The 22,943-nt window shown below is 40.5% G+C and overlaps 3 protein-coding genes, 1 long non-coding RNA gene and 2 other non-coding genes across 13 annotated transcripts in view; 2 read left to right on the top strand and 4 right to left on the bottom strand.

The window, feature by feature from the left end:
- Positions 1–2,561, top strand: part of SGK3 (serum/glucocorticoid regulated kinase family member 3) — a 60,674-nt gene extending 58,113 nt beyond the window's left edge. For all 5 annotated transcript variants that reach the window (XM_075743953.1, XM_075743956.1, XM_075743955.1 and 2 more), the window contains 2 exons: positions 99–188; positions 1,181–2,561. In XM_075743953.1, coding sequence (XP_075600068.1) covers positions 99–188; positions 1,181–1,351 — 261 coding nt within the window. In that variant the 3' untranslated portion in view covers positions 1,352–2,561. The remainder of the gene's footprint in view (positions 1–98; positions 189–1,180) is intronic.
- Positions 1–22,943, bottom strand: part of ARFGEF1 (ARF guanine nucleotide exchange factor 1) — a 270,777-nt gene that overhangs the window by 16,213 nt on the left and 231,621 nt on the right. The gene's annotated exons all lie outside the window — the stretch shown is intronic.
- On the top strand, positions 4,948–18,408 carry MCMDC2 (minichromosome maintenance domain containing 2). The gene is made up of 14 exons (XM_075743949.1): positions 4,948–6,630; positions 6,714–6,844; positions 6,941–7,000; positions 7,330–7,525; positions 8,444–8,566; positions 8,744–8,851; positions 12,542–12,670; positions 13,192–13,423; positions 15,178–15,383; positions 15,804–15,964; positions 16,344–16,520; positions 17,036–17,178; positions 17,611–17,720; positions 18,242–18,408. Exons 1-14 carry the CDS (start codon positions 6,531–6,533, stop codon positions 18,406–18,408), a joined length of 2,043 nt encoding a protein of 680 aa, XP_075600064.1. The 5' UTR covers positions 4,948–6,530.
- On the bottom strand, positions 19,411–22,865 carry LOC142600352 (uncharacterized). 4 transcript variants are annotated; one of them, XR_012833792.1, is made up of 4 exons: positions 22,262–22,279; positions 21,249–21,368; positions 20,316–20,421; positions 19,411–19,800 (listed from the first exon to the last, which is right to left on the bottom strand). It is a non-coding gene; the product is annotated as an uncharacterized LOC142600352 (long non-coding RNA). The 4 variants fall into 4 exon arrangements; XR_012833791.1 differs by lacking the exons at positions 21,249–21,368; positions 22,262–22,279 and adding an exon at positions 22,411–22,865; XR_012833793.1 differs by lacking the exon at positions 21,249–21,368 and having other exon boundaries at positions 22,262–22,280.
- On the bottom strand, positions 19,869–19,945 carry LOC142600856 (small nucleolar RNA SNORD87). The gene has a single exon (XR_012834379.1). It is a non-coding gene; the product is annotated as a small nucleolar RNA SNORD87 (small nucleolar RNA).
- Positions 20,488–20,565, bottom strand: LOC142600855 (small nucleolar RNA SNORD87). Its single transcript, XR_012834378.1, has one exon. It is a non-coding gene; the product is annotated as a small nucleolar RNA SNORD87 (small nucleolar RNA).

The following is a 22,943-nucleotide window of genomic DNA, read 5'->3' as shown; positions in this document are numbered from 1 at the left end:
GACTTGACTGCCTTATGTGCATGCAGTCTGAAGTAGTATTTACCATGATGCACAGGATGGATTTCTGAAATATCTAAAATCTTTATTCCTTACTGCAGCTTGAAATTCAAAAGCACCCATTCTTTGAATCTCTCAGCTGGACTGATCTTCTTCAGAAGAAGATTCCGCCACCATTTAATCCTAATGTGGTAGGTGCCATGTGCTGTTTTAGTTCATACCTGTCAAATTTCTGGCTTCGAGGGCTCATCTATTTGCAAAGATTTTTTGTTTCAGAATGGCGAAGAATGGGAACCCCCCCCAGAGCTGACTGGCCTTTTGAGCGGTCGCACTTTTGAGCAGTGATGCTGTTTTTATTTAAAACTCAGTTTCACGTATCACTGTTACCTCTGCTCATTCCTGTCTGTCAGTTTTTGTGGAGTCTGAAGACCAAAGAAGAAAATACAGAGAGCCTCTTTAAATATAAAGACTTTCCAAAAGACTGATTTCCTGCTTTTTTTGTAGTTATTAAGCAGTAGTTGCAGCTTTTCTTTCTCCTCCCATCAGTTGAAACTTTGTCAACCTGTGACTGCTTGTCCAAAAACTCAGGAGGGGGCAGTGGGGAGGAAGGCCTTCCTAAAGTCTCATCAGAGCATCACCTTTGGTCAAGTCTGTGATTGTGTGGTGAAGAAGATTGTGTGTGTAGCTGTCTTCTCGCTGTGACTAAATACTACTATGATTTAGTTCTTAAGTGTCTTACTGGGAAACTGATCTATCATAACAGTACTAGCAACTACAGTTGCTAGATGGAAAAGGGAGAAACAATTTGATGTGATTTGGGGGGAGGGGTTTGGTAGTTCTTGGGTTTCGGGGTTGATTTTGGTTTTGTTTGGGGGTTGGGGTTTTTTTTGGCATCTTCCTAATGGTTGTTGAAGAAAGAGACATTTCTTCATATTTCTTAGGTTTATCAGATCATAAAGGTGTGTAGGCTTTGGCCTGAACTCCAGCCTAAAAAAAAAACCAGGCAGGCTTTTGATAGCTATTTTCAGGGATGCTGTGGTGTGTTTCCTTAAATTCCCTGTACTTAAATGGAAAGAATGACATAAAGTAGATAACCTCAAGAGTAAAATTTCAAATCTGAAGGACAGGCACAAGTTTAAAACACAGTATTTATATGACAACTGATAGATCTTTCTTTTTCTAGGTTGGACCAGATGATATTGGAAACTTTGATGCAGTGTTTACAGAAGAAATGGTCCCATACTCGGTTTGCGTTTCTTCCGATTACAGCATCGTTAATGCCAGTGTCCTAGAGGCGGATGATGCATTTGTTGGATTTTCTTATGCACCACCCTCTGAAGATATGTTTTCCTAGGAAGTTAGAAGCCAACAGTGTTTTGGAAGTCTCGGGGTGAACTGAAATGTTAGGGTTATGGACACATTCCAAAACAGTGTAACTAGTGCCTCGTTTTTGTATGTAGGTTTGAAACCTATGAACAAACTTTCTCTGCTGTATAGGAGGAATTTGGGCATTTTGGATGGCTTGCTTTGGGGTTTGAACTGTTTGTTCCTGCTGCAGAAAATATTTTTTAAAATCTTTAAAAAGTGTTCTCTACATATTTTTTAAGCAAAGACACTGACTGTTGTCCTCAATCCCTTCAAGTTTACATTCGTACCTATCTAAGATTTGGCTGGCGCAAACAGCAGCAAATTTAGTAAATTTATAAATGCTTTTGTACCTATTTACAGTGACTTTGTGCTTGAATTGTAACTATGCAAATTGTCTTTTGTATATCCTGGTTTAAAAAAGGTAAATGTTTTTCCTGTTATATCAGTTTGAAATATATGTTAATTTACCTGTCAGCACTTAAATGAGGGGTTAATAGAAGTTAAGACCAAGATTCCTAAAGGACTTCTACAGAATGCAAAGTTGGTCATGTAAAACTGGATTGTTGCGCTTGCTGAAGTACCCGTTCACTCCACTGGTTATCTGAGGTATGGGCGAATTACTCAAAGCAAGGATGGAACAAATTAGCTGGATTGATTTGATAGCATTACTGATCAGGTGTTCTACTTTTTCTTTCCTCCTTGAGATAAATATGTCTATATTTCAACTACTTAAAAACATTTTTCCAAAGATACAATATGCAATAATCACTGTTACTTTAAAAGGTTACCTTGCTTTGACCTTTCGGAGGTGGGTGGTGAGGGGATCATGCCAAATATTAGGGATTTTTCTCACGGATTTATAGTTTGAAACACTAATATGTTCCAAACTGATTGTATTTCAACATTCATAGCTACTCGTCTTTGTGTTCCAGTTTGCACCATTTTTAAATCTTCACTAGCTATTAGGGGGAAAAAAAATGTAAATTACGCTGATAATTTTACAAATGTGAAAAGCTATTGTATTTCTCATAACATACACATGTATGGACAAACTGATAATTCTGATCAATTTCTGTTTAAGGAAATTTTTTTTAAACAATGCAAAAATTGACTGCAGTTACAGTGTATAAAGGCCTGTCACGGTAGTAGTTTTATTATATATATTACTTGTAAATAACAACTTATTTTTGTCTGTTACTTCAAAAATGTTCTGTGATTTTTGTTCATAAATACATTCAGCTAAATGCCTTGATTTGAGAGGCCTGGTAAGAACACTGATGAGTTAGATGTTAGATAAATGCCAATATCTAAATAGTCTCATTTTTGACAAAATAACTAGCTAAGAGAAATGCTATCTATATTGCATCAAGATCAGTTAAAAATTGAGAGTATTGGGGAAATGAGTGTATCAAATCGTAATTCTTTTGAAATTAATGTTGTGTCAACAGTGAAACATTAGACAGGTGGAAACTAAAACAGGATTCCTTGCTTATCTCAAGGAGCCTCTCCTATAGCACTGTCTCCTGCATGGTGTTTGAGTGATGCTGAGCAGTTGCTACGTAAGGAGTTGGAAGTAGTGGCTGGGTAAAAGAAGTAAAAAAATTGACATTGGCATGGAAGGGAAGAAGGAGCTGTCATCTGTGGGAGCAGACTGGTGGCTTGGCACTCATTTTCCATAGCGCTGTGCTTTGGAAATAGCCATACAGCTTTTCAGGGCAACCAGCAACTACATGAATCCTGTCCTTGCAGTTGTAATCATTTGGAAGTAACAGCTTTATCCTTTTTTTTTTTTTTTTAACATACGCCTTTCTGATGGACCAGAAAGCAGAAAATGATGGTAAGAAAGGAAGTATCCATTCTCATACTGAATTTTTGTTCTGTGTACTCCTGATTGTGGGCTACTGTAAGACCCTTCTCTTTATGGCAAGGAAGTACATACTGTAGCTGCTTTTTGCTTCCTCAGCAAGGACAGTGCTGTAGAGAAGAGGAGAGTGGATACTTCAGAAGTTGTTGCTGTGGGTGCTAGCCACCCCTTTTAGTTTGTCTTGTGTTTCCAAGATGTTCATACCTAGCTGCCTGTCGGGGTGAGGGCTTTTGGTTTTTCTTTTTTATTTCAAAAAATAAAAAGATGGCAGTGGTAGTTGAAGTTATTTTTGAGAGAGAAGCTTAATAATTGCTTATTAAGCTTTTTCCTTCAGCAATCTCTGCCTTTTTGGTGAAATGTGAATGTGTTAAACATGCCACTTGCAGTATTTAAGTTCACTTTGTTTCTTCTACTATAAGTTCATATTGTGAAACGCCTCCATGGATCAGGAGGTCTAAAGATAATAGACTGTACAGAAGCAAGCAGTAAACCCTCTTCATAGTACTTCAGTACCCAGTGGTCTCATTCTGCATTTCTCGGTGTTTATGATGCTGGTTTTCATAGACAGATGGGAAGGTTCAGAGTGTAGCAGCCCATGCTGAGCTGGGAAGTGAAATCTGAAGCACTTGGTGTGGTAAATCCTCGACAGGAGATGGTCAAAGAACCTACACAGGAACCACCTGTGGTACTCCCTTTCTGTTTTGGCAGACAGCTAATAAAGGGAGGTAAAAGTCTTGTGTTTGTTTTGTTTGGGTTTTTTGTTTTGTTTTTTGTTTAGTTTTTGTGGTGGGTTTTTTTTTTTTGGTGACTAATGCAGGGGGTTTTGCCTGTGTGTAGCAACGGGGCTTGTTCCTCCTGGAGAGGTGTAGCTGAGCCCGTGAGGCGCAGGCCTTCTCTACTGGTGCTGTGGAAGCAAAGGAATGGTGCCACCTTTGTGCTCTCCCGTCTTTTGGCCTGGGAGGAGAGTGAGAGACACAAGAAGATTCACAGATGGAAATGCATGGCAGTTGTAAAAACATGAACTGAAATATGACAGAAAAAGAGCATTCAGGTGTGCTGCCCTGGGAGGTAAGTTTGCAGATGGCTTGGCATGCTAAAGACAACATTTAAATATGCAATATTTATTAATAAAAGAGAGAAAATGGTTTTACAAATGTCTTTTGGTACTTGCTTATGCTGTCAGTGCATGACCCTTTTATAGGGACTTGGCTCAGACTGTGTGTACAGTAAAGTGAAGGCAGTGCACTCCACAGGTGCTGTGTGCTTAATGGAGCAGAGTCAGCCAGAAGCCGTGGCGATTGATGTGCTGGCGGCAGCTGCGGGTAACGGCTGGCTTTGGGTTTTACCTCGCTAAGGCGCGGAGGGAGTTGTGTTCCACACGCACCTGGTAGCAGTGACCTGGAGAGGCCGAGCTGGGTGAGGCAGGCGGCTGCCGGGCCGAGAGGGAGCTGTGGCGCCTTTCCCGCCCGGGCCGCGTGGTGCCGCTGGCTCACGCCTGTCCCCGAGCCCGCTGAGGGGCGGCGGCTGCCGGCTGAGGGGGTGAGGGAGCGGCATCGGTAGCCCTGTCTTGCGGCTGTCGAGCCCCTCGCTACCGCTTCGTAAATGGTCCCGTTCACCTCTCCTGCGGGCACACCAGCGGCCTCGTAGGGAAAAGGCGTCGCGGCCCCTCTCCCTGCTGCGGTGTGGGCAACCTGGTCACCCTCAATGCCCGTTGCTGCCGCCACAGCAGTGCTGAAGAGCAGCACGTAGCAACCCTGGAGAATATTTTGGGGAAAGCGACGGTGAGGTTTGTGAGGAAGGGGTGCTGATGGCAGGAGCGTGAAGGCAGGAGCGTGAAGGCAGGAGAGTGGTGTTGGGTGCCATGCATGTCACACTGGAGCGTGGCTGAGTGGGGTTAGCTGGCTGTGTTCTCACCAATGAGTATGGGCACCCAGGCAGTGCATCTGGTCAGACTATTTTTTTGAAGCTTAGGCGATGACCGTGTTCAGTGCACGATGATCTGGGCCATAGCTTTGTCTTTCCTAATCGTGTTTGGTGTCCCTTCCTTCTAGTCTGGGGAACACAGGGTCTAGGGAGATAGGATGGATCTGTGCGTGTGTTTCTTTAATCCCTTCTTGCTGAAGATTTCAAGGGATAGAGCGGTAATCGTGTATGAGTAATCCTCAAGAAGCTAAAAAAAAAACCCCAACAACTCCTACTATAAATCCTCTTTGAACTTGTGCTTAAATTTTGATACTCCACACACTAAACACATCTACTAGCCCACAGCGTACAGTTCTCAGATGACAGGGTTACATTGCTGCCACACAAGTGTTGCACAGGTATCCAGTTACTCCTCTTGGATGTTCATCTGTTTGTCCTCCAAAGCCAGTTCTGTGAACTCCTACAAGGGATCTTTCACACACTATGAGCTTGGCTTCCTCATCAGCCCAGTAATTCTGTGTCTTTTCCTTTACCAGGTAGCTAAATCTATTTTTGAAGATTTAAGCGGTATTTCTTATTGGTCATCTACAGAGAGGACAAAGGACATTTGATAGAAGAAAATCTGTAAGACAGTAAAACAGATATGTATGTAAAAAATACCGTATTTTGGCCTTAGCAATTCTCCCTCTAAATTCAGCAAAGTAGTGCTTCATGGTACAAGATTCTACTTTAAAAAAATAAAATGCAGAGTTGTGCATAATACACAATGAAAACAGCACTGAAGAGCACGGTCAGCCTCCAAACCGAAACTGTAGTCGTGAAAGTTTTGGCTATGGGAATCAGACTTGGTCTTCTGTGTACATGGATGGAAATAAGTATTTGCAAGATCAACACCTTAAGTGGGCGCTACAGGAGGTAACACCATGTAGCAAAGTCAGATTTAAAAAAAGGAAAAAACGTTGCCCAGTGTCACACTTTCAACAGCTATGACAGACTTCTCAAACGAGAGATTTAAGTCTTATTTTTGATAGACTGATTATGCCTATAAAATATATAGAGGAGGTTAAATTAAATGCAGGCTTTAATTTCATGGGTTAGGGAATTGGACAGTGAAATAATTCACTGAGAAAAGAAAACACTAGAGCATTCTTCAGGAATTTACTTTGGGAATGCAGTACGCCTCAGCCATTGGAAAGAACTTTCCACTGGATTTAAAAAATCCTTAAAGAATTGCATAGTTTGGAAAGGAGGCTATTTTAATTTTGTATGGCTTTCTTAATACGTACCTTTATTACAATTGTAGCATGGCCATTTCTAACATATTTTCTTCACAGTTTATTCCAACATTTTGATAGAGTGCAAACATCTTTCTTGGAAGATGCATCGTGAAATACAGAAAATGAGGGAAATTGCCCTTGTTTACCTTGACAGAAGTGGTGGTCTTCAGAAATTCGTGCACGATTGCAAAAAATATAATGGTATTATTCACTCAATAGATAGTCTGTTAAATTGATACATAATGTTACACAAGTTATTTTTAAGGTATTTCTTGCTCCTACAGACTCAAAACAAAGTTATGCTGTTTATCGTTTTGTTATTTCAATAAATCCTTCTGATATTGCTGAATTAGATGCAACTCTTGGAAACTACATTCTTCATAGTCCCATACAAGCTGCACAGATTTTTCAGTCAGTAAGTGTATATTTATAGACAAGAGTAGACAAAAGTACATCTTCTATGTTTTAACTAGATTTTCCTTTCTAAAATGAATTTGTTTTTCAATCACAGGTATGTTTCATAGCTAGTAAGACATTATCATTAATTGAACAACTGCAGACAGAAGCGCAGGTGAGTCTGCATTGCTTTCCTCCATTTAGATCTTACATCTTTTAAGTATAATGAAGTATTAATAAATATTATTTTTGTATTAACTTTTCAGGTTTCATTTTCCCTTTGGTTGTAGTATTAGTTGTAATTAAAAATAGCTGGAAGTCTCACCCAATCATATTGCAAGAATTTTGAGATAGTTAATATGAAACCTAATTACTCTTATACTTCATGCGTTTCTGAAATTTTTTTCTAATAGCTATATATCACATTGTGTGTTTATCCATCTAAGTAAAGCGGTTTTAAATAAAAAAAAATTATGGTATTAATGTAATTGTGTCTCTTGTTAGATTAGTATACTGCTGAAACCAACACATCTACCACCTTTACCAAGTTATGTCCTGAGTCTTTCTGCGTTTCCCTTTAATTACACATCTCAAAGATTTTATATGTCTGAAGGAATAGCGATTGCAATGGGAACTATAACAAAATATACACAAGGAGCAAGATTTCTTTGTACTGAGGAAACCTGTCCATTTTCTGAAGGTAGTTAAAAAAAAAAAAAAAGAAAAAGCTTTTTAATAATTTTGATAACAAAGATTAAAAACCAAGCATGAAAAAGGCATTTTCTTATGCAGATGTTTTTGTAATAAGAACAGCATGATTTTTATTAATTGAAAGCAGTGGACCTTGCCAGTAGTTGCTCAGCATTATTAAACGTTTTGGCAGCATAGCTATGTCAGCAATCCATTTTCCTAATGCTGAAGATAGTTTATATGAGAAAAGATATGTCACCAATATAATTTAATAAATTATCTGAAGGAAAAGCTAAACTAGTAGAATTTTTTTTCAGGGAAACTTTCTGTTTATACAAAAATACCACAGCACAGTATGCTTAAGTGACTGGCAAAAGCTTCTAGCATAGAACAAGTCTGCATTAATGCATAGCCGACTTCTGTGGAACTACTTCTCTGAGTAATATTACTGAAGTGCTTGTATAATTCTAGGATGAGGCTTTAAGTACTTTTAAGGCTGTTTTCTTTGCTTCTTCCTGTAACAAAGACCATAAAATAATAAAAAAGAAGCCAAATCCCAAACTTAGGAGATTGCAGAATAATTCGTAATGATGTCTCTATGAGGGCACATACTTCTAATAATGAGTATCTGTACCCCATGCATTTCCAAGCAAGGCAGAAGTGGTGATAGCTTGCTCCCTGCAGCTCTGAAAGCCAGGCCAAGCTGTTCCACTCGAGAATGTGCAATAGAGAATGTTGCCACCTTGTGGCAACCTGTTTTAAATTATACGGATTGCTTTAGTGGAAGTGTAGTATATGAACATACGCTCCTCTGAAGAAACATGATAAATTTGGAATTTCACTGTCCAGTATTTTAATCACTTCTATTCTTAATGGGAAATGTAAAATGAAAGCCATGTTTGGTTAATTTTTATGTATTTTTTTTTAGGATTTAGGTACATAAGAGTGCATCTGCCTGGAGCTACAGAATCTGCCACAGTGAGGAATGATTTTGTGTGTAGTTTGTGTTCTTCGCTGCTGCAGGAAGACATGAAATTTAGAGTACTTGGTGGTAGGATCTATGTAGTTTTATTTTTAGATTGTTACTTTCCTACTTCTGTTACACAGTAAGTAAAAAAAAAACAGTTTAAGTGGAAAAAGCCCCAAAATACACTAGTTAAACAATAATTTTAAAAAAGCTGTACAGTCTTCAAGAGAACTAACCTTTTATTTGCCTTTATTTTGAAAGATAAACAAATAGTTGAAATGATTGATGCAAAAGTTCTTAATGCTTTGAAAGGATATTCCAATGATAAATCACATTTTAGGATTCAGACATTTACAGTTTTCTTGAGAGGTAAGCTGAATTTTGGAGTTCTGTCAAAAATGTTTTACAATTGAACTGTAACAATCCCGTGTATTCTCCTTATAGGTCCATTTCTTTGGATAAAATGGTGAAAGTCATAATTTATATTGCAGTTCTTTAATAAAACTAGGAAGAAAAAGACAAAATTAGCTAGGTGACTCAACAGCGTACACAAGGGACTGAAGAGTGTACATGGCAAAATTGTGTTCACTTTTATACGTTCATTTAAACAAAATCCCCTGGCCAGCTCTGCAGTATCACATTAACTGTAGCTTGTTTTTTCCTCCTTCCTGCAGTCATCATGTTTTGTACTAACTTTGTGCATTTTTAACATCCTTCCTCAATCTAGCTATTTTCCGCATTCCAGCAGGATTTTTGGCTTCTACCACCACCTTCCACTGCAAACATTAAATGATTTCTAATGTGAATGTCCAACTAAAATCACGACTCACCATTAATTCTCTTCAAACACCTCCCCCCCACCATTCCAAAAGCCTATGGAATTATATGGTTCCTTTCTTGAAAACTAAATAGCTCCCAGATAACGAGAAACACTGAAAAACCAACACTATGTGTGTATTGTTGTAAAACAGTCTATGGGATACACATGCCCTAAATTTCCCCTGGCTTCATAGAATCACAGAATGGTTTGGGTTGGAAGGGACCTTAAAGATCATCTAGTTCCAACCCCCCCTGCCATGGGCAGGGACACCCTCCACTAGACCACGTTGCCCAAAGCCCCATCCAACCTGGTCTTAAACACTTCCAGGGAGATGGCATCCACAACCTCTCTGGGCAACCTGTTCCAGTGCCTCACCACCCTCACAGTAAAGAATTTCTTTCTAACATCTCATCTAAATTGACCCTCCTTCAGCTTGAACCCATTACCCCTTGTCCTGTTACTACACTCCCTGATAAACAGTCCCTCACCATCTTTCCTGTAGGCCCCTTCAGGTGCTGGTAAGCTGCTATAAGGTCTCCCCGGAGCCTTCTCTTCTCCAGGCTGAACAATCCCAACTCTCTCAGCCTGTCCTCATGGGAGAGGTGCTCCAGCCCTCTGATCAGCTTCGTGGCCCTCCTCTGGACTTGCTCCAACAGCTCCATGTCTCTCTTGTACTGGGGCCCCCAGAGCTGGACGCAGTACTCCAGGTGGGGTCTCACAAGAGTGGAGTAGAGGGGCAGGATCACCTCCCTCGACCTGCTGGTCACACCTCTTTTGATGCAGCCCAGGATACGGTTGGCTTTCTGGGCTGCAAGCGCACACCGCCGGCTCATGTTGAGCTTCTCATCAATCAATACCCCCAAGTCCTTCTCCTTGGAGGTGCCTTCAATCCATTCCTTGCCCAGCCTATAGTTGTGCTTGGGATTGCGCCGACCCACATGCAGGACCTTGCACTTGGCCTTGTTGAACTTCATGCAGTTCACATGGTCCCACCTCTCCAGCCTGGCAGGGTCCCTCTGGATGGCATCCCTTCCCTCCAGCGTGTCAACCACACCACACAGCTTGGTGTCATCGGTAAACTTGCTGAGGGTGCACTCGATTCCACTGTCCATGTCGCTGACAAAGATGTTAAACAGTGCTGGTCCCAGTACTGACCCCCGAGGAACGCCACTCATCACCGTTCTGCACCTGGACATTGAGCTGTTTGTTAACCACAACTCTTTGAGTGCGACCATCCAGCCAATTCCTTATCCACCCAAGTGGTCCATCCATCGAATCCCTGTCTCTCCAATTTAGACACAAGGATGTTGTGTGGGACAGTGTCAAATGCCTTGCACAAGTCCAGGTAGATGATGTCAGCTGCCCTTCCCTTATCCACGGACACTGTAACCCCATCATAGAAGGCCACCAAGTTTGTCAGGCATGATTTGCCCTTAGTGAAGCCGTGTTGGCTGTCACCAGTCACCTCCTTATTTTCCATGTGCCTGAACGTAAGTCTCCAGGAGGGTCTGCTCCATAATCTTGCCAGGCACAGAGGTGAGACTGACCGGCCTGTAGTTCCCTGGGTCTTCCTTTTTTTCCCTTCTTAAAAATGGGGGTTATGTTCCCCCTCTTCCAGTTGGTGGGAACTTTGCCGGACTGCCAGAACTTCTCAAATATGATGGAGACTGGCCTGGCCACTTCATCCGCCAGTTCCCTCAAGACCCGTGGATGCACCTCATCAGGTCCCATGGCCTTGTTCACCTTCAGGTTCCTTAGATATTCTCGAACCTGATCTTCTCCTACAGTGGGCGGTTCTGCATCTTCCTCGTCCCTGCCTTCTGTGACCTGGGCAGTGTGGCTCAAGGATTTGCCAGTGAAGACTGAGGCAAAGAAGTCATTGAGTACCTCAGCCTTCTCCATATCCTGGGTAACCAGGTCACCCGGAGCAGACCCTCATTTTCCCTCGTCCTCCTTTTCTCACTGATGTACCCATAGAAGCTTTTCTTGTTGTCCTTGACATCCCTGGCCAGACTAATTTCTATCAGGGCTTTGGCTTTCCTAACCTGATCCCTGCCTGCTCGGACAGTTTCTCTGTATTCTTCCCAGGCTACCTGCCCTTGCTTCCACCCTCTGTAGGCTTCCTTTTTGTGTTTGAGTTTGTCCAGGAGCTCCTTGTTCATCCACGGGGACCTCTTGGTGGTTTTGCTTGACTTCCTCTTTGTTGGGATGCATCGTTCCTGAGCTTGGAGGAGGTGACCCTTGAATATTAGCCAGCTGTCTTGGGTCCCTCTTCCTTCCAGGGCTTTGTCCCATGGTATTCTACCAAGCAGATCCCTGAAGAGGCCAAAGTCTGCTCTCCTGAAGTCCAGGGTAGTGAGCTTGCTGCGCACCCTCCTCGCTGCCCTGAGGATCCTGAATTCCACCATTTCGTGGTCACTGCAGCCAAGGCTGCCCTTGAGCTTGACATCCCCTACCAGGCCCTCCTTATTGGTGAGAATAAGGTTCAGCATGGCACCTCTCCTCGTGGGCTCCTCTATCACTTGGAGGAGAAAGTTGTCATCGACACATTCCAGGAACTTCCTGGATTGCTTGTGCTCTGCTGCATTGTCCCTCCAAGTGATGTCGGGGTGGTCGAAGTCCCCTGTAAGGACCAGGGCTTGTGAGCGTGAGGCTGCTCCTATCTGCCTATAGAGGGCTTCAGTGATCAATGAGGTTAGACAGGGTCTCACAGCTGAATTTTGTATTTGGTTGAACCTAAGTCTCATTTCCAAAAAATAATTTTTTTTTTAAAAAAAGATGCACAGAAATACAAAGGGTCCCAAAGTTATTTGTGTGTCTTTTTGAAATCTGTTTGGATCTTTTTACTGTGTTTTTTTCTCTCTGACATTTTATAGGACAGTAACTGATCACGGTGTCACCACAAATTTCAAAGTAGGAACGCATACTTGCAAACGACTGTCCATTTTTTTTTCAATGCAGAACTAAATGCATCATCCTTTATCAGGAATCTACTTTTCCTCACCCAGTGTGCCTTCCTTACTTTATGCACTAATTAATTAGAATTGTATGCTTCATTTTGTTCAAGTCCATTGTGGTGAACCTGGCATCCAACTGTTGTTTTGTGCAATTAATTCATAAAATTGAATTCCATAATGTGAAGAAAAGTTTTCTTCAGGTCTTTAAAACTGGTTTTATGCCCTAACAAACACATCTGCAGGTTCTCTTCCCCCTCCCATTTTTTTTTTTTTAATTTCTAGATGAACTGGCCAACAAAATGAAAATAGGAAACCACTACAAGATTATAGGAATTCCAGCTTGTGTACAGCATGGCTTACAAGCTACAGCATGTATAGAAGTCAATAGTGTACAGCTCTGTAAACCAAATGGTAAGAAAGTTCCATTAAAAATTGGCTAAAAAAGTTGGAAAACCTTCTCTAACAAAATCTTGAGAATTGGTATGGTTTTCGATTATCTGGAGGTCCAGATTACAAAACCACCCTGGGACTTTCCTCTTACAGTCTGAAATGGATGCTAATTGTTATCTGAGAGTATCTTCTTTTGCCCCATTTCCATGCATTGGGAAACTACATCATTATTTACTGCCATTCTTCACCTTCTCTTTCCAACTTCTCCTATCCATTGGAAGGTACTTTGAAATCATACACTAAAAGAACCTGATATTTCAGTCTGTTACTCCTTTCTTATTCCATCAGTTTTAGCAGATCGTGTCTGCTGCCTGATTAGTGCTAAAATTAGTAGTGTCAGATGTTTACATTCTGAATTTGTGCTTAATATATAAGCATATTAGTTCTTTGTAAGTTTTGTAACAAGACTAGAATGGTGTTTTGTTCTAATATATCTGCATAGCTCTCTTATGAAGTGTTAACATGTACTTTGTTTTAATTAGGTCCTTCTTCTGTCTGTGACAATTTTAAGTATCTGTTCTCACTGACGTCAAGTTCATGCTGGAGTTTTACTGCCATCCTTGCCAATATGTTTGCTTCTCAAGTTGTCCCACCAGGCACTTACAATACTCTTAAACTTGCAATATTGATGAGTCTAGTACAGACATGTGAAAAAGAAAATGCAGATTATCTGGATCTGTTGATTGTGACAAGCGACACACTAGTAATTGATAGGTAAAGAGATTCCTTATTTTTCATGTAAATTAGAATTAAAAACGTGAGTATTTTTAAAGATAATAGGATCGGTCTTACATGAAAGGCTAAAGAGACTGTATTTTCAAAGAATATACAGGGCTCTGACTTAGTAAAAATACCCAATTTTTATCCCTGGGACATTTTTATTAAATCTAGATAAATCTAGATCAGAACTCCACTAATAATAAACCCCCTTAACACTCTCGTAATGATCTCAGTAAGATTTTAACACTAGCACTGTTTAGCAGAGCTCAAACAAAACATTCTTCTCAAATCAGAACTGAAGACTGTCCCAGAAGCTGGTAATGACAAAAGCAAAGGGCTTTACTTTTCAAATCTTGTGTCACTTTAAGCCTTTTCATTGCCACTTCCCAGCTGTCAGCGTTTTCCATTAATAAGCAGTGTGTAAATAGATGTTACATTTTTGTCACTCTTTTTCATAAAAACTATACTGATAAGGTATCAAAAGTCATCTACATCTTTACACATAGGTCATAAATGTGGCTGTTGTTGCCCTTAACAAAATGTTTTTCTGTATTTATGCATTTTATGTATTTACTCCTTCATACAACTATAAACTGTGAACACATTTTCACATACACTGCAGAAAAGTAAAACATGCTCAGCTTTAAATTTACATTAATTTAAACAAAGTTACTTTCTCCTTCCCCAACTCAAAACAGGGCTTCATTTTTATGGAAAAGTTCCTTGAAGTGCCATGAATTTTATTTTCAATTGAGAGTTCTTCAACAAATTCATTAGTATTTTTTGTTGTGGAAAAAAATACTTTCTTAACCATTTCAAAATTTAGCTGTAGAAATTAGTTCAAATTTGAAAAAAACGTGGGCTGCAGAATTTTTTTTCTCCCAGGTTAAGACTAAGATTTCCTAAGAGAAAGCATAGGAACTCAGAGTATTTTGAGAATCAAACCATCTGGTTAATATTAACAGTGGCACACTGTAAATCTTGGTCAGTACTGTCATGTATATTGTCTTGCATGTACACATAGTATTTTATTGTCAGTAGCCTGTCAAAGTAGGCATTTCCTACATCGTATTTCTCTTGGTATGATAGCCTATTTAGTCTTATTAATTTTAATTAATAATTGTCTCCCAGTTATTAACAGTAGGATAAATCGTGCTCTGACCTCTTAAAATCGTTAGGAGCCTTTGATTGTGGAACCTGACAGACAATTTGCAACTTCTTTGTGCCAAGGAACATAGTACAGGGCATGAAAAAGAAATTCTGTTCCTGCTTTCTCAAGAATTGGGTGTGTGTAACCCAGGCAGGCAGAGCTTGCAAGTTTCCAGCCTTTTCATTTTTCCCAGATGCCCAGGATTGCTAATCCTCCACCCTTTTAAATCACTGGAAAAGTTTCTCTAGAATAGGAACAGGAGTTAACAATATGGGGTTAAATTATGAGACTTCTTTGACTTCCTAGGAGTTACTTCTACTGTAAACCATGATTGCCTCATCCTTGGGAAATGCAATCCTTAAGAAATACAGTCCTGTTGGCAGCAGTTGGAGAGAAAGCTTGGACTTCTACCTTTGTATTCAAAGTTACTTTAAACATTTAGTTTTGACACTAGTTTGAAGTTAAGGGATTTTTTTTGTTGTTGTTGTGTGTGAGTATTAATACATATAAATATTATTATAAAGTATAGTATTGTTAAAGTTTTTCAAACTGAACAATAATTTAACAATTTGACTGACAGAATTATTTAATCCTCTAGGCTTCTGAATTACAGCCTATGTCTTCTGCCTCGTGGCATACGACACCCACCTTCTAGTGAAATTTTTCCTTCTGTGTCCAAAGATAAACACGGAACTGGAAGCGCTAGTATTCAAGCTTGCAGCGCTGTGCTGGCTAAGGGTGGTATCTGTTACATAGGAGACTTATCTTCATATAAAAAGGATAAACTTGAATCTCTACAGTCCGGTAATCTCACACCTACTAACAAATGAGGGGACAGAACAAAACAAACATGCAAAATGATGGCTAGGTTTGTTCCTCACATGCTGGGAAAATCCATTAGCTATTTTTAAGAAGTCTGTGTAAGAAACAAGGACAAAAAAGCCAAGGTCCCATCAGCATACATTTGCTACACAGCCTACACTACAGAGATCCATTGACTGACAGCAATTTAAGTGTATTCATCACGCTTCCTTAGAAGGCTAGATCATAAATCCTAGGATTCAGGCACTCACATACGCAGTCCTCACAACTGCTGGTATGGAAATGCCAGGCTCATGCAAAGTCAGGATTATGTATTTCACTGAATTGTCATGACAATGCAGGACTAGAATTTATAGTTAAACTAGATCAATTACATAATTGACATATTTTGTCCTATCCTAGTGCTAGAGAGCAGAACAACAACAGTATTCATTCCTGGGAAGAAGTACGGAGAAGAGGCTGACCAACAAGTTACTATTTCAGTTCAGACAAATTTTTGGTCTTTTGTAGATTCTTCCTCAAAGAAACATATACAAAAGGATAACTTTTTAATTGGACAGATGGTAAAGCACATGCCTTGTTATGCCAGTAACTGTACTATAGCAGTCATCTGTATTTATGGTTATTTCAACTTATAAACTAATGAAAACAATCAAATCTGTTAGTATTTCCCAAAAAGTCACAACTTCAGTGACTTCAAATCAAGTATCTTCTAAAATGAGCTAGTTTTTCCAAAAGTAGGTATCATTTATTTTATTCAGAATAACTTTTGACAAATAACTGTTGAAACAAAATTTTACTGCATATATTATAGCTAATTCGTTAGATAATCTTGCAAGACTCCATATATATGGATATTGAACATTTCCGATTGAAAAAATTGCAATGTTTCAAAACGCCAAAATAAGGCAATTGTTTTCTTTGTCTGGGACTTCTCTTTAGGACATGAATTTGATTCCACCTAACCTTTTAGACGTTTTTGGGCTTTTGATATACAACGAGTTTCCTTCATGTCAACTATCTTCTCCTCTTGTGCGTCATATCTTGAAAAAAGCCATTAATCCTGAAGCCATGCTGTACAAAGTCTCACAGCAGTTCAGAATGCAGGATTATGAGGAGGTACAGATACTACTCAATAATTTACAAATGCATTATACTTGGGAATATCATACTATTTCTGGAATCGCATTCCGATTGGTTATTTTTAAACCTGTTAATACTCACTTCCTACCCTTTCCCTCCACCATATTCCCAGTAGCACTAATAGGCTCACTGATAAAATTAGCTTCAGTTCTTTAAAAGGGCCAGCATAGTAAGTTCAGTTTGATTCTGTTTTTGAAAAACATACTAGATTAACATTCATGAGAACAGACCTCCAATACCTACTTTTGACAAGAATAGTTTACATCAGTAGTAAAAGTTAATATTCCATTCTAAATAAACTGTCAATATCTCTATTTAGTATCTGAGATCCATCCTCACATAGCTGAATGGTGACAGCTGTCTTTATTAAAATTACTGGTAGAATATATTGTCCAAACTATATTACTATGCCAGTGGTATGTTAAAAGGTGTGAAAAATGTAAATTCTTTTTTTTTCAGTTAAATATTTAAAATGTATACCCTCTCTCTAGTTTATTTTGTTTGCTAAAAATCTTCAAGTTGAACTGAGCTCAGAAGCAGAAAACCTCATTCAGGGCTACTATCTTGCAAGTCGCAGAGTGAGAAGAGATTCTACTCATGGATCAACGTTATCAGCATCTGCACTAAAAATTCTGTACGTTCTGCCTTTCACGGTAAAGGAAACACATCTACGTTTCAAATAGAAATTGTGCTACCTTGCTCAAGAGCTTGTTAAATCTAGACAAGACTCTCAAGTTTTGAAAAGTTCAAGCATAAAGAATCTTAGTAACCATTTATGAATACCATTTGTTTTATATATTGATGTTGAAAAAAAAAGTGCAAAGAACTTTGCCATACAAAATTGTTTCTTAAATCACTGGGTTTATCACTATTAAAGCTATCTAGAAAAAGAAAAAAGGGATTTAAATTACACAGCTGTGTATTAGGCAAGCAAAAAAAAGTGTATTAACAACAGATAGTATGGAAAAATCCCACTCCAGTGTTATTGCTTGAAATAGGGCAATACATATTGCATTCATGTCTGCAATATTTTTTATTTCTGACATGCTTCTATTCATCTCTTTAGGATTTCACTGTCTAAGGCTCATACTAAACTAAGTTTAAGAAAGAAAGTACTTGAGGAGGATGCATTGATTGCCATCTTGTTACTTGAATCATCTCTTACCCTAAAACACGGTAAATACTGTAACTCAGTCTTTAGTCTTGGGTACATTGTTTTCATATTTTAGTTTGAAAAAAGTTTCTATTGATTGATTGCAATAATAGTTAATTTCAAATCAAAGTCCAGAATTTCCCCTGTTGAAGACTGCTAACAGAAAAGTCTCAGTTGACTTTCCTGCAGTGAGTCTCAGTGCTGTACATAATTAGGCCACAGGCCAGCACCAAGCCACCATCCTTTATGCTGGTTTATGTGAGGCATCACTCATCTAACATTAGTCCAGGTTAAACTAAAGACAGATTTCCCTCCCTGGGGAAAGAAAAGACAAGGGTTGAGGGGGTTTTTTTGTTGATCTAGCATCACAATCACATTTGTTCACACACAGATTTGGCAGTGAGACAGTTATGATTTAACACTTAACTAGTAACATACAAGATTGCATTACTAAGTAATATGTCACAGCTTTTTTCCTTTCAAAGTCACAGCAAAGGTTTATCAAGTCTTTTAGCATGTCTTGATTTTTTTTTTCTTTGCTTAGGCAAGTCTGCATTATGCATAACACCAAATCCTGTATTTCCATTTGACCTCAGTGATGAGAACTCCCTGCAACAGAGAGATAGTTACCTAAGGCAGTGTCACCATCAACTGCTAAAGTTCATTGGTGCATATGGCCCAGGCATTCACATGAACACTAATGAGGAGTGAAAACTCCACTCTACAAGTAAAGCCTGAAGCTTCTACTTCGGCTTTTTGAGACTGCAGTTAGAAATATACAATTAAAAGTTTTTAATATTTTTGTAAGACAGTTCAGTGCTGTTTTGCTAAGGAATAAAGCAAAACTGACAAGATTCAATCACAAGTTTTCTGACAGCATTGTTTGAAGGCAGGAGTCACGTCTTCATCCTGGGAGGCCACAGCTTCAGAATAAAGCCACCACCTGAACTTCTCTTCCTGGCTACCGCTGTTCATCCACAGTTAAGTGAAGGACTAAAGCAGGGTTTTTAAGAATACTACAAGCAACAATTAAACCAGGAGTTTAAAATCTACTGTTTCATTTCAACTACATGAACTCTCTGCAGTTTTTCCTTGTTGCTTCTTTTCAAATGTATCACCCAATGAGGGTTAAATAGTTTTAAGTACATTAAAACTCTTACTCTAGTGTAAGCCAACTTTCTTGAATTATTATTCATGTTCTAAAAGGTACAAAGGTAAGATGTTCTACATCTTAATTTTATATCACAGGAACATAATATTAGACCAGGATGCCAGTGTGCTGCAATGTGGAAATCAACTGATATTTCAGCATTACTTTATGTAGACTGCAGGGGATAGTAGAACTCTACAGGAAAGTGAAAAAATGTTATTAGACAACCTGGTAGCTCAGTGAGTTCTACTCTATCGTACTGCAAAAACAAGTGTTCAGTGGTGTGGTAGACGATGAGGTATCTGAGATACAGTATGCTTCAACTACACACTTTCCTGTATTTTATCATCCTAGTAAGGATATGGCAGTAGGCAAAATACTGAGCATGTTTTACATCCAAGAGGTCCATGTTAATAACAAAAAAGCCAGAGAAAAATTGCACAGACATCCTGTCAAATCTGAACAAGCTAAATACCAAAGGCTTGGTGTGACTCCTACCCAGGATGTCATCCAGCACAATCATGGTGCTACTGCTCACATAGCCTCAACAAAAAACTAGTCACTGAAAACAGAAATCCAGTATTTTATTCATACACACACTGCCTTGAAGATAAGCAGAAAAGCTGCCACCACTAACATCGTAAACACTCTCATTTAGACAAGATAACACATAGATTTTCCTCTGTTTTAATCCTTGATTTATTCAATTTTGATCAATTTATTTGGTACACTTAGAACTAGTATGAATATTTAAGAGTGTCCACAAGGCCACTTCCCCTTCTAGAGTGACACTCTCACCTGAGCTTCATTTGAGCATTATTTCACATGTTTTCACTAAACAGCTACTCCTCTGGCTTACTATTGAACCAAGCAGTATTTCTGAGGAGCCAGAAGGGCCATGAAAGCATTTCCAGGTGCATCAGAACTCCACATTTCAGGCTGCTGTTTTCAAGCTAAAAAAATAAATTTAGAAGTTAGTCACTTTTCTGTATGCTTAATCTTATACAAAGTTATTAACCTTACTGGCATTTCAGATTCAAAGATACACATCAAGAAAGTCAGATGGGTAAACGGCAAAGATTTCATCATTATGCCAGCAAAATTACTTCAACAGATTTAAATAGAATTCCTTTATAAATCAATTTTTGACAAGCCATATTAAGGAATGTATATCCTTAGGAAAAAAAAAAATCTGCATAAAGAACACAACTTTTAATCCTTACCTCTCCCCCCCAGCTTCTCCTCTGATGTTTTAAGCAAAAATTAGAAGACTAGTAGCAGTACCAGAAGCAAAGGACAGCAAAGTCAGTCAGTAGTCCCAAAGTGTCCACGATTAACAGGCCACACCCACTGCTACTGTAAACCAGCACAGCTCCAGACAGCAAACGTGGCCAGTACAGGCCTTCCCAACCTGCCTAGCTTACTGGAGCCACAGCACTGTAGTATCACAGGAAGAACACCAACTTACCTTCTCAAATGGCCATACTTCCAGAAGTGGATGGAGTCTTCTGTTGGCTATATGCGTATACACAAGGCTCAAAGACAGCGGAGAAGCTCATCTGATGTCATAGCAGCTTTAGAAGAACAAGTAATATCAGAAATGATGGTAGCAAATCAAACTAGAAAAATCCTACAAATTAGCTGGCACATCAGATATAACATTGCTCATCACAAATTCAGCTGGGTAAACGGCAAAGAGTTATCATCATTATGCCAGCAAGCAATTCCCTACCTGTGATACAACTGCGCTAATTTTCTCCAGGTATCAAACAAAGGGACTAGTTAAGTTTCTCTCAAGAGATGCGGTTGTATACATCAGAGCAGACCCTTGTTTTTAACTGTTACGCACAGAATGGATTCAGCATAGCCAGGAACAAGAGAAAAAAAGCTCTCTGGGCACAAAAATGCCAGCCCCTCCCTGTTGTTCCACTCAAACCCCAGACACCAAGTATCTTTCTAGAGGTGAAGTTCACTGCTGTAGTCACCTTTGCCTTCGGAATATATTCCCACAGACCAATAGTTACATGCCAGCAGGAACAGCGATTCAAACACACTGTTCTTCACTGTAGTCCCTCACTTCCAAGTAGCATCTGCTAACTCTTCAAAGCAGAAGACTTGTTTCTCTCCCCAGTTAAATTCTCTGATCCCATTACAAACCTCTCCCCTCCGATTCCTTCAGGATTCTGGCATTGCACCTGCTTTGTTGTGGGGAGCAAGTCAGAGGTTTTCTAGCTGTGCTAATGCCTTTTGTTAGAATTTCAACCTCTTAACCCCACATGCAAACAATCGCATTCCTCCTTGTTCCATCTATAAGGGATTTTACAAGCTATGAAACAGCTTCACAAATCTAGATCTCAGGTGGCTTTCCTCAACATTTTTAAGTACGGTAAGAAAGAATTACTTCTGTAGCTGCAGAATTCACATGACATCCTTCTGCTTGCAAGGTAACAGCCTGACAGAGTCCAGACTGAAGAGATTCCCAAAGCCGGTAACAAATTCATCTCTTAAGTTCACTTGCTACCTAAAACAGACAAAAGATATTTGATTCAGGGAACTCCACTGCTGAGCCAGTAGCAGAAAGCATCAACATTTCCTTGGGGGAAGTAAACCAAAGAAATACCAACCCGCTGGGCAACCTCACCACTGCCTTTATTGTTACTGGGGTGAGGGGAAGTACAGGCAGCACCAGCTGAGATTAAGGTTAAACAGAGGCGTGACCGTTTTACCTAAAGCAAGCTCCAGTACGAAGGATGACTGATTGCAGGACAATTACGCTGCTCCTAACAAACAGCCATCGCTGGGGAGATGAGTACCCCAGCAGGGTACAGCCTTTAACCAGAGCTCATGCACCATGCTCTGGGGAACTTGCTGACATGTTTTCCTCTCAGTTAAACTTAAGGTCAGGGCTCTGGTCACAGCAGGAGAGCACTGCCGCAGACTGCCGAGACCCCGGGGGCCTGTCCCTGCCAGAACCCACCATTTTGGATCCATGTTTACAACCCAAAGAGGGCATGGCCAGGGTCACCATACAACACTTGCCAAATTCCCCAAAGGAAAAAAACAGTAATTTATCTTTAGAATTAGGACATGCGTTGGCTGATGAAAGCCATCTATCAGCAAAATCAAGTCTCTTCAGTTGTCCAATCTGTCATTACTTTGAAGACTTGATGAACCAACAAGTAACTCCAAGTAACCACCACAGCTTGCCGGTGGAGTGGCACAACACTCTAATTAGGTCCATCTTAGTCTCACAAGACACACACATGCCCTTGGAAAGCCTGTGTGGCTACTGAGCATCACCATGAACAACTCCAGCAGTCAGACTGTTGGTACACTGCCACCACACTTGGCAACCAAAATAAAGATACAGTGACAACAGCGTGACAATCACTTGTCTTTCAACTGATGGCTTACACTGTTTAGAAAACAGTGCCAGCAAGCCATCCCTTTAATCCTTCATACTGCATTGCTTTGAATTGTCAAAATAGAATTTCTTCCAGTTTCTTAATCTGTATGGATATTTCTAATGCCTCTGAAAAGAAAAAAATAAAATTAGAAATTACTGTTCAGACGAGCGTGTGCTTGGAGCGAGGAGCTGCTTCAGGCCGGCAGCAAGTCCAGGTGGGGTGGTTCGGCCTCTCCTGACGCCCCCGGGAAACAAACCCGCGGTGTGCCGCTGCCGGAGAGCCCGCCCGGCCGCCCCGGCGCAGCGGGATTAGAGCCTGCGGCCCCAGCTGCCGCACCCATGCCGGAGGCCGAGGCACGCACGGAACAGCTCACACGCCACGCAGCTACCGGCAGTTCCCGCCACCGGAGCACCCGCGGCGCCGAGCACACGCCAGACGCTGCCTGGGGGGCTGGGGCGCCCCTCGCCCTCACAGGAGCCCCACCGAGGAGCAGGGCTACCGCAAGCGCGGTCTGGGCACCGCAGGCGCCATGTTCCCCCCCCGCGGGCGGGGTGCGGTCGCTGCGGTACGGCCCCACTCCGCTCCCCAGGGCCGCAGGGCGCGCGGAAAGGAGGAAGCCGCCGCGAGATGCCCTTAAATACGCCGCGCGCCAGGGGCGGGGAAGGCGCGCGGCACTTTCCGGCGGGGCG

Source organism: Balearica regulorum, chromosome 2 (assembly GCF_011004875.1).
Source record: "Balearica regulorum gibbericeps isolate bBalReg1 chromosome 2, bBalReg1.pri, whole genome shotgun sequence".
Classification (NCBI taxonomy): Eukaryota; Metazoa; Chordata; class Aves; order Gruiformes; family Gruidae; genus Balearica; species Balearica regulorum.
Note: the sequence above shows the minus strand (reverse complement) of the source record. Positions and strands in the feature narration are given on the sequence as shown.

What these genes read in the sequence shown, in the direction of transcription:
- MCMDC2 (XM_075743949.1), top strand. Translation starts at nt 6,531, where the DNA reads ATGCATCGTGAAATACAGAAAATGAGGGAAATTGCCCTTGTTTACCTT. An exon ending in CTGCACAGATTTTTCAGTCA is followed by an intron (nt 6,845 to 6,940) that starts GTAAGTGTATAT and finishes TTTCAATCACAG; the next exon opens with GTATGTTTCATAGCTAGTAA. An exon ending in ATTTACAGTTTTCTTGAGAG is followed by an intron (nt 8,852 to 12,541) that starts GTAAGCTGAATT and finishes TTTAATTTCTAG; the next exon opens with ATGAACTGGCCAACAAAATG.